We start from the raw sequence: 11,368 nt of genomic DNA, 5'->3' as shown, positions 1-11,368 counted from the left end.
TCATACTCTCCCAACGGCCCTTGAAGGCAGCATACTAAAGCGAGGCGGATGGACCAATCAGAGCGGGAGTTTTTCTAACGGTCAAACTGTTCTGCGCAGTTGCCAAAGCGAACCAGCAGAGAGCGACGTTGTATCGTCAGTTCAGTGTACTGTTCCGATTTAACTTCTTTTTTTTTTTTTTTTTTTTAGCTCATTTTATCATTAAAAACAAAACACGTGCCCGTGAAACTGAGTAAATGTAACTGTAAAAAAAAAAATAATAATAATATTTTTTTTTTTTAAATCAACGCTTCCAACCGACATATTTCCGTGTGAATTATTATATAAACTAGCGTCAGTTGTTCTGTATTTGGATTTACGGCGAAGCGGGTTGAGCTTGGCGGTGAAGCTACTTCCTGAGTTTAGGGAAGGGGCTTGGTCCCGTGCCTGCGCTCCGGGTACGCGCATCAAATTAGCATCGATGAAGTTTGTGCGAACATGGCGGATTTCCTGCCGACCAGGTCCGTGTTAAAAGTTTGTCTACCTGTTTGCCTGCTCAACAGCGGCGAGGTGGAACAGCTCCGTAAGTCCAAGGAGATCGACAGATGTCTCTCCCGGGAGAAACCGTACGTGAAACGGCTGGTGAAGATCCTGCTGCTAGGCGCTGGCGAGAGCGGCAAGTCGACTTTCCTCAAACAAATGCGGATCATCCACGGCCAGGACTTCGACCAGCTAGCCCGAGAGGAGTTCAGAGGCACGATTTACAGCAACGTTATTAAAGGTAACCTCTCCGTTAACGGCAGGTACGGTGGGGAGGGGGAATAAAGCCGCCCCGCTGCGAGTGAAAGGCCCCAGAAAGGCGCTGAAAATGGATGGGAAAGTTTCCACATCTGTGTAGCAGCGCTGGGCTGGGTGAGAGGACATATATAAACAGTCTGCATCTGCTGTCGGCACACCCATATGGACCGAGTTTCTGCTTAAATCTCCCCTTTTTCCAGAGTTCACAGTCGTATAGCCATAACTTATTTTAAATGTTCATCCTAGCTAGCAGTTCAAATAGCCATGGGCAAGTTTTGTTGCTCAACAACTAACCTAGGGATGAAGCTAATGGAGGGTAACCCTACTGCATTTTGTTGCGGTGTGATCCTGTTTGTCCACTCTTTGTATGTACAGGGAGTCCACTAAATAACCTCACAATACATTATAATTATCCCTAAATCGCCACAGAGTTGAATCAGTGCCAGTCATCAGTCCCATAGTATATAAACTGTAATGTGAATCAGCACAAGATAAATAAATGTGTTTATTTGCACCATTTGCAAGGTAAGGTGTTACTGTAACTCTCCAGTGCATGTTTGTGAGATCAGTAAAGTAGCACAGGAACCACAGGAGAATGTGGGCCTTACTCATTACTCTTGGAAATATAGCTGCAACAAATAGTAATTGATCGACAAAAAATCATTTTCATAAGCAACTAATTATTTTTTAAGCTAAAATGTCCAACATTGTCTGTTTCGAGCTTCTCTAACATGAGGATTTGATGCTTTTCTTTGTCACAACTAGCCAGTGGACTGAATATCTGCTGCTTTTGGACTGTTGGTCAGACGGATCATGACATTTGAATCGCCATCTTTCACGACATATTGTCAATTTGTTCACAAAACAGTTAATCTGGTAATTGAGAAAATAATGGGCAGATTAATCAATATAGAAAATAATCATTAGTTGAAGCCCTACTTATAGCTATTGGTGAATTGTGATTTTTTTTTATGGGATTATGCTCCTCTTGTAGCTGTGATACCTTAAAATCAGAATTTGTACATCCTGTTAGTGCATCTCTCTTGTCAGACAGAGCAGGATTGTAGGACACTGTTGTTGTGTTATCCGTCGGCGGGCACTTCTAGTCTCTCTTCCACTTTATCTTTTGTTCCATCTGGCCTGCTAGATTTTAAGATGCTACCTGTGGGCCTCTCTGACAGTGATCTCTTCACTTCCTCTCCAGGTGTACGTGTATTGGTGGATGCGCGGGAGAAGCTGCACATCCCGTGGGGCGACCCGGGCAACCAGCAGTATGGAGACAGCCTGATGGCGTTCGATACCCGGTCGGCTATGATGGCCAACGGGCAGCTGGAGACGTCCATTTTCCTGCAGTACCTGCCCGCCATCAGAGCTCTGTGGGCGGACTCGGGGATACAGAATGCCTTCGATCGTCGCAGGGAGTTTCAGCTGGTAGGTGGATGTACGCACACACTGAAACATAATGGTTGGCTCAGTTTTTGCACCAGTTCACACTGATAAGAACTTTCATTTTGTGGCTTTGATACACAACTCAGTCCAGTTAAGAGTTTTCTGGTTTTGACGTTTACAGAAATCCAGAGTTAGAGTTGAAAGGCAGAGAAAACAGCTGTGAAAATAGAAAGTGAAACTGATTTTCTTCTTAATTCATCCTCCCTTTCCTCTTTCCCTGTGTCTCTCTCTCTGACTGTTGTGTCCTGTCGCTCCCTCTCTCTGTCGAGCAGTCAGACATGTGATTGAGTCAGCTTCCTGTTTACACCTCTCCCTGCTCCTTGGTTGTCAGCATGCACGTTTTAACACACTGACATTTACCCTAGAATAATACCACAGCCGTGGTCGAGTATTACTTTAACAACCTGCTGTGGTTTTAAAAAGTCCTGATTATGCTGCCTTGTATTTGTTTATTTTGTGCAAGCTGTCGGATCATGTCATAAACCTCATCCAGCTGTTGAGGAGAGAACAGGGGACACACTTCTCCAAGTTGCTCTCAGCAATGAGACAAAAGCAGAAAATTAAAATTCTCCTGTCAGTTGAATAAGGCTGAACTGTTCTCAATGGCGTTTTGTTAGCCCCTCACACACACACACACACACACACACACACACAGAGCCTGTTGGTGTGAGCTGGTTGTGCAGACAGAAAGGGGAATAAGAGTGATCAGAGCAGGAATGTTGATCTGTAGTTAAACAGCTTTATGCTTACAAACAGAGCCCTGGCTCTCACACTGTTATTTGCACACAAACACTAAGACTGTCACACACCTCAAGTTACACAAGTACAATGACACACACACATACACATTCTGCTGCAGCTAATGACTAATATATTTTGGCATTTAAACTATTGGAAAATTGTGAAAAATGCTTGAAATATATTCACTTTATTATCATGGAAGACAAGAAACAGCTAATTTTAGAAGCTTGAACCAGTGAATTTTTGTATATTTTGCTTCAAAAAATGTAACTTACATGTACTACACCTCTGAATCTGTCATCAGGGATCATTCATTTAGCACTGAAACAATGAGTCTGTTTTACTTGTGTTATAAAACAACCTACACATAACACACCAGTCAAATTATACACCAGAAAACAAACACAAGACACATTCAATCCAACAATAAGCGAGAGCATGCAGACACACAAAATACAAAATAAAACAAAATAGATGTAAACATATGTCCACAAAAAGGTGAATTATTATATATATTTTTATTAGTTGGTTGGTTGTGGGACAGAAAATGAAGAAACAATCTGTGACCTTACACTGGGCGATTGACCAGAAAAATGTCGAGGCCTTTATCCACATAATTACACGTTTTTTTTAATCTCACTCCTTACTCACAGTCAGTGTGTGCATAAAACCGACACAAGACAATTTATAGAAATAGGTTACTGTGCAGTTGACACAATTAGGTGATAGATAGAAAATTGTCTGAATGAGAATTGAATCTAAAACCTCCGGATATGAGCGCTCCAAAACAGCACAAGCTGTCACGCATAAAAACCAGAAGCAGACACTGAAGAGTCGCTCTGTTGGGAGCTGTTTAAGTTTTCCCTGCTCTTGTTAGCGAGCACTAATTTGTTTCTCTGCCTACAGATACACCCCATTGTGTTTTGACCATGCTCTTTAAGTATTTGCATCACAAATCACACATACCTCCAGGCTCACTTGTATTTATCATTAAAAACACATGTACATACTGAAACCACACATGGATTCTCTCGCTTTGTGTAGTACAAAGTTAAAATCAACCGTAAACATTTTCTCCCCCGTCTCACCTGATTTTTTTTCTTTTTCTTTTTTCTTGTGAATGTAGCAACAGATAATAATAAGTCACAAAAGTCACTGTAGATCTAACTACATTTTAAATGACTACCATATAAATGACGTATTGACGTTGTTAGATAATGTTATGTTTCAGTTTTGCTTTTACAGCACATGCATATCAACTGCAGGCACCATCACACTCATTAACAAACAGAGCTCAGCGATAGCTCTCCTTGTTTCTCTTCTCCTTTTTTTTATCTCAGTGATTTGTGACGATTTCAAAACCACTGGTCCCCTCAGATTTCAGCGTCTTTACTCATGTGAATCCAGTATTAAAATTAGATTCACAGCAAGGTAACTCTTCTTCCTGTCGCACTTTTCTGTAGCACCGTGCCTTTCAGCTCCTCCCTTGTGTAATTTAAGCCTTGCATACACATCCCTCATGCGCACACACACGCACACACGCAGGTTTTTCAGGTCAGGTTAGTTTTTGAAGAGATCAAAAGGTGAGTACTGCAGCTTACAGTGGGTGAAATGGCTGGTACGTGGCGTTGCACATAGAAATACAACCCAAACAATCACTACTACTGATAACATTAGAATTTTGTAGCACGGTTTACTGTCACATTGATGCAAAATACATGCAAAACGACCCCCTGAAAAGGCGTGACACTGTGGGTCACAGGACAGATGACAAAGAAAATGTCTTTTGGTTTTTGCAGTCAGCTTTTGGTTTATGTGATGTACAGGACACACACGCACAGATAAAGGAATGCATCTCAGTCTTGGCAGCCTCATGTCTGGGCTTGCACTAATAGCGCATGAACAGCGTCAGAACGGCCTAGAAAAAAACACCCCCTACACACACACACACACACACATCTAGCCACATTTCTGTATAGATCAAAGAAACACTTTCAAACACGTGTCTGCTGCAGTACCAAATACTTCGCATCCTGCTTCAACTCCCCAGAGCAGACTCAGTTCTTGAGTGAACGCACTTTTTTTTCTTTTTTTTTTTTAAAAGAGAAAACAAACAGATTACCTGTGTGTTCATGTGGCAGCTCAGCAGAGATTTTGTCCTGCAGTAGCTCCATACCTCTACAACAGCAACAAATACATTTTAATGAATCCAATAACAGCAGATATTAAATGTGTATTACATGCCGATTGTACTGTTTATGATTAAAAAGACTGACTTTAATAAATTTGTGTAGAATTAACAGAAATTCCTCCTCTGTCCTGTCGCAGGGTGAGTCAGTGAAGTATTTCTTGGATAATCTGGATAAGCTTGGCGAGCCGGTAAGTTGTTTCTGCCTGCACTGATTGTTATAATCAGACATGTACATATTATAGTTAATATTGCACCGTCTAGACAATCTAAGGTTAGCTGACAAACGGCTGTGCTGACATTGTGGTGAAGAAGCTCCTATTAGCCGACCACTTAACCTCAGTGTTGTTGGTTGGGAAGTTTGACAGCGTACTAACAGATGTAATAACAGGGTATTTCCATTTTCCTCAAATAAATGCATTAGAAGGTAATAAAAAGTCTTAAATTCAATTTATAATAGTCTTATGTAAAAGTCGTAGTGTTAGTTATAAAATATTTTGTACCTGCCCGGGGCTGTCAGGAAACGTTATACACCTATTAGCTAAAAGTGGGATTGTTGCAGTAGGTGACTCAGTCCTTCTTTGGAGTTTTAGTCATCACCGTCAGGCTTGTAGTAAAGATGCTCACTACTACTAGCTGCAGTACCCAGGAAGCACTTTCTCTTATACTAGAAGTGATGACGTGTTCGTTTTAGCTAAAACCTGAATTTATCATTTTCAACTGGTTATTATATCTGTCAATTTTGTGCTGCTTATCTAGTTCCAAGGTACATTGTTTAATTAACTATATCTAATTATAATTATATGATGCTGGGAGGTTTATAAAAAAAAAAATCTTTCCATCATACTTTCATACCTTGGCATGAAAAATGTATTAAATTGCATCGTGTGTGGTTTTAAAAAGGTCTTAAAAGGAAAAGAGTCAAAATGTAGAAACCATGTATATTACGAGATGTCATTTTACTAGAGCAAATGTCTTTCTGTGATTTCTTTTTTTTCATTGTTTATTAATGCACAGTATTTAACAACAACTATAACTATGAAGACATATTTTATATTTTTACAACTATTTTACTATATTGTCATTCATCATCTGTTTATACAGCAGCCACACCTCAGATATTCAGAGGTGGAGTTACAGTTGTTGACAAATATGTATGTTAATAAACTCTGAACTTACCTATAGTGTGTTTATAAAGCCTCCATCAAATGTTTATACTGTGCTTATTAATGCTACGTAGCAGGAGTTAAAGTTTAGTTCATATTAATAACCTCCTTAAACAATGAATGAGAGCATCACAAGACTCTTAACATTTAAAGCACACATCAGAAATATTGTCATGCATGTATTTAGTTTGACAGGAGTTTGTTTGTGTCTGAACCTTCACACAAACTTCCCTGGAATCATCAGTAGAAATTTCCAGCTTCTAAGTTTGACTCTAAAGTTTCAGTAGAAACAGATAGAAGCCAGTTATAAACCAACAATGTTAAATCTTTAGCAGAGTCATTTTTCATGGTACGTTTTCCCACAGATGAAAGTGACGGCCTTTCTGATGATTTGTTTTATATAGAAAAAAATAAAGCTCCACATTTGAGAATATAAACAGAAAAAAAAACATTGTTTCCTAGTAATGTTATACTTTGCTGTGATTTCCTCTGAGCTCACGAATGAGTCATATCTATGTAGGTGGTGAAGTTGTTAAAACCGTTTCCTTTACCATGATTGAAAACCTGCATCAAACGTGTCTGTTTCAAATGACATATGAACTCAAAATGGACTAAAATAGATTCACGTATTTCTTAACCTCATCTGAATAATACTTTGTTGAAGGAGAAGTAGGCCCAATTTTCCACAGACTTTCTGTTTTAATATAGTTTTCTTTGCCATTTCTTTTCTTCTTCATCTACATGTTCAGTTGCTTCCTCTAGTAAGGGGAAATTTATATAGTATCACATGGTTTTGAAGGTATTATTTGACCAAATGTGGAAGAATCAGAAATCAAAGCTATCAAAAGGTTAGAAACTGTGTTTTTTTTTCTTCTCATATTCGTCTTCCATAAATCTAGACATTGATTCGTTATTTATTTCCATCTCTCCTCCAGAATTATCTTCCCAGTCAACAGGACATCCTGCTGGCCCGAAAACCCACCAAAGGCATCCACGAGTATGACTTTGAAATCAAGAATGTTCCCTTCAAGATGGTGGACGTGGGCGGGCAGCGGTCAGAGCGAAGACGCTGGTTCGAGTGTTTCGACTCTGTCACCTCCATCCTCTTCCTCGTCTCTTCTTCTGAATACGATCAGGTGAAAACACGCTGCGGGTGTGCCATGGCGTCTCATTTCCTCCTCCTCACAAGCAGACGCACACACTCGAGTTAGGCTGATAAGTGGCGCATTAATTAGTTTGCGGTAGCAGATAATGTCTGCTGACTTTTTGATAAGTCATGATCGCTGTGTCTATATGCACTTTACTATTATGTGTAGCCGTTGGGGCTATAGTGCTGTGATTTGTCTCACAGCATGTGTGGACATCCTCAAATACAAATCAACAAATTATATCTCACCCTGAAACTTTTCCATCACTGTCACCTTTTCTTTTATTCCTAGTGGACGTCTTGGTAGGTTGGCGATTAAGACTCATACCAGTAAATGAAATCAGTTGCGTGGCTTCCGTGTCTTTCTTCACAAAATTACAAATACAGACAAAGATCACACTCCCCACCCACCTCTTAAAATGAGAGGTTCTATAAATTGACTTGGCAGCAGCTCATTGGCCAATAGTATGATTCATCATGCTTACACAAAGGATGTAAAGGAACACAAAATTATGGTTTGATAGAAATCTCAGTTTTGGGGTCAGGGTTTGATAAGTTTTCAGTAGACAGTAGAAATGGCTGCAAGATAACATCTTTGTCTTTTCTGGGGTTTTTTTAATGTACATATTAAAATTGGGCTCATTTGTGCAAGTTGCACATCAGATAGACTGAAATGACGACATTAAGAAAGTAGACTCCAACTTGTACTTAACTGATATTCGAGGCTTATAAAAACCTCATCGCCAGCTACTTATGCACATGAGAACATTTCTGAAGAGGAAACCCTCAGTTAGTTAATTAAAGAGCCAAGATACTGTATGTCCTGTGCAGGAAATTGCACAATTGCTCTGTTCTTTAATCCATAAGAATATCAGGCGATATAAGAACAGTATATCCCTCTGAGCAGTCCCATGTTCTTTATGTATAGTTGCACGTCTGCAGCAATAAACATTTTTATGTCATTGGTTTCTGTTGCTCCGGCTCTGTCTGAATCCACAGTCACAGACTGCTTGAATACTGAGGGAGAAGGACTTGCCTCCCAGTCCAATGTTTTTTTTCTTGTTCCTGTAATAGACACACTTAGATGTCTTAAGTGGATTAGCATGTTTGATGTGTTTGCACAGACACACTCATCTTCAGTTCAACAGTGCCTGCAACCAGGAGGCTCTTCCAGCTCTTGTTCCTCATTTGTGTGCACCATACTATCAACACTTGCTTAAGGGGTGATATCTATATAGAGATAGATATTATATATAATCTCAAAAGACAAAAACTGACCCTATACCACAGCTTTTGAAGCCACTTGAGCTATAGGTGGAGCTGTTAGGGTTAGGGTTAGGTGAGGGCTCTGTTCATTTATGTCTGCGCCTCCACTTATTCTCGTTACTGCTTTAATGACAAGTTCTGTAACTGCAGCACTGGCAGTAGTAATTGTACTGAATCCCTCTGCTGTCTTACACAGGTGCTGATGGAGGACAGGCAAACTAATCGACTGCGTGAATCGCTCAACATCTTCGAGACCATCGTCAACAACCGCGTCTTCAGCAACGTTTCCATCATCCTCTTCCTCAACAAGACAGACCTGCTGGAGGAGAAGGTGAAGAGTGTTCCGCTCAAGGACTACTTTCCTGACTACAACGGGCCCGAGCACAGCCTGCCGGACATCCAGGCGTTCATGGTGGAGTGCTTCCGGGCCAAGAGACGCGACGCCACCCAGAAGCCCCTGTACCACCACTTCACCACAGCCATCAACACGGAGAACATCAGGCTGGTGTTCCGGGACGTCAAGGACACCATCCTCCATGACAATCTCAAACAGCTCATGCTCCAATGACCCCTGTCAACCTATGAAAGTAGAGGACCTGAATGGGGGCGGACTCCCCCTCGCTCCTGAAGAGGAGTTGGGAGAGACCAGCCTCAGAAGAATCCGATAGATGTCAGCATTCTTCTTCAGCCGTTTTTTATATTAGATTTTACGCTCCTCTTTTGAAGAGTTGGCCTTCTTGTTAGTTCAGGGTTTGTTAGGGGAATGAGTTAGTAGGGCAGACCGTCTTTGGTAAAAAATAAAGACAAGCAGGCAGTTTGGATGTAGGATGACATCTGATCTCTGCTGCTTCTCCTCTGGCCTGAGCTCTGCCTTACAGCACAAGACTCACTGGGGCTTTTCAACTCACAAGGTGCCGGTGCTGGCACCAATGCCATTGTCTGGCTGTGGAAAAACTTAACCAGATACACAACCTACCAAGCAACAAATAACCATGGTGAAACAAGTACTTTGTTGAAACAACAAGTAAGCAAATACATTAGATGGTCAAAATGTACTAAGATTATCTGTGCCAGTTGATTTGCCAGTCTGTGTCCAAGCACTGAATTAATCTAGTCCAAAATCACACCATTATTTTAGTTGCACTCTCCAGCGCTGCTTTGTGAACATTGTTTCTAAGCCCCTTTAGTCTATAGAGGGTTGCTGAAGATCTGGAGACTGCACAGTCCGATTTTCTTTTTGTTGTTGGTTTTTTTTCTCATATGGTAGCACCATTTCTCCCTCTTCCCGTCCCTGTTAAACGTTTTCTTGGGTGAGCCTCAGCAGGTCTAAAGTGTCGGCACGGAGCCAGTTTTGTCGGGACAAGGACCAGTTCATTGATGATGAAAGCGCTCAGAACAGTCACAGATTTGATGAGGAAACTGGCTCCAGCACTGGCACCTTGTCTGTGGAAAACTGCCAGAAAAGTGTAAGACTGAACCTACAATGCCTTTCCACATAATGTCTTCTAGACAAATCACTGTTTGAATCCTGCATTTGTGCCTGTAAAGCCAGTCTTAGCTTCCTTTAACAAATTATTAAGATGTCACGTTGTCCTTTAGATTGTTGTTTAGAGGGTAAAATACCCTCATTTGGCACATTAGGCAGGTGTGCCAGCAAGTGAACATGCAGTCCACTGTTTTCTCAGGGTTGAATCAAAACTAACTGAATAATCTAATCTTTATCTGGGTGGCAGAGCGGTGAGACTCAGCCAGGCCTCAGTACAGTTAGCTGGGTGATGTTTGGTACTGTGTCCTCCTGGTTTTGACCCCTGGTCGTCGGCCCAGAGCCCTCCCTGGTCCCCCTCTGTCTCTTTTTGTTTTCATCTCTGATTAGATGCCTTGTAAAGGGACAGACCTCCCCTGTTGCCTGAATGATGAATGTCTGTTAATAGATGTACAGAGATTTGCTCTAGATCATCTGAATATACTGTACTGTAACCAACACTGCTATGGTAAGATGTAACCAGTTGTGTGAGAAATTCTGTGTTGGCACTGAGTTGTGACTCCAGGCCTCTCAAAAAAATTTTTTTTACACATAATCTTGTGCTATTTAGGACTTCCCTTTTAAAATATGTTTTGAAATTATAGGAAAAAAAAGCTACTGGAGTTGACTGTATTCTGTAGGGGGCCAATATTTAAGAGGACAACTTCCAGGCACTGTTGAAATCTGTTTGTCTGCCAAATCACCCCGTGCTTTCTTGACTGTTCACGTTGACAGACTGTAGTTTTTTCTCCAAAAATAAAGCTCCTGTGAGCTTCAGTTTGCTTCCAGCTCTGCCTGTGTACATACTGTAATCTGTTGCCATGTAAATAATGTTCAGGTTTAACTCCTTATATGTAAATGGTTGTAGAAATGGCATATTTTTTTCCATTCTGAATGTGTTTCAAATCACTGCTTTTCCAATGAAGATGACTTTTTCATGTAGATGTATTTTTGTGTAACTTTTTCATTGTCTTTATGACATTCATTCCTGTGTCAAGTCTCATGCCACTCTAACCCTATCAATAAATACACTTTTTTAATGAAACTGGGCTCATCCTTGTTTATTGTACATAATTATATATTTTTTGCTTTGTCATAAATAACATTGGCCC

The 11,368-nt window shown here is 40.8% G+C and overlaps 1 protein-coding gene across 2 annotated transcripts; it reads left to right on the top strand.

Moving 5' to 3' along the window:
* The first annotated feature begins 296 nt into the window (after nucleotides 1–296).
* On the top strand, nucleotides 297–11,301 carry LOC139609235 (guanine nucleotide-binding protein subunit alpha-13-like). Of its 2 annotated transcripts, XM_071463547.1 has the most exons (6): nucleotides 297–437; nucleotides 543–760; nucleotides 1,982–2,208; nucleotides 5,296–5,346; nucleotides 7,257–7,457; nucleotides 8,931–11,301. In XM_071463547.1, exons 2-6 carry the CDS (start codon nucleotides 679–681, stop codon nucleotides 9,300–9,302), a joined length of 933 nt encoding a protein of 310 aa, XP_071319648.1. In that variant the 5' UTR covers nucleotides 297–437; nucleotides 543–678; the 3' UTR covers nucleotides 9,303–11,301. The 2 variants fall into 2 exon arrangements, with proteins under 2 accessions (XP_071319648.1, XP_071319647.1); XM_071463546.1 differs by lacking the exon at nucleotides 297–437 and having other exon boundaries at nucleotides 447–760.
* Nucleotides 11,302–11,368: the final 67 nt, after the last annotated feature.

The sequence above is a fragment of the Trachinotus anak genome, unplaced genomic scaffold (genome assembly GCF_046630095.1).
Source record: "Trachinotus anak isolate AG129_WGS33_773 ecotype Australia unplaced genomic scaffold, CSIRO_AGI_Tana_v1 ptg000025l, whole genome shotgun sequence".
NCBI lineage: Eukaryota > Metazoa > Chordata > Actinopteri > Carangiformes > Carangidae > Trachinotus > Trachinotus anak.
The sequence above is the reverse complement of the archived record's forward strand: the minus strand, read 5'-3'. Positions and strand labels throughout refer to the sequence as shown.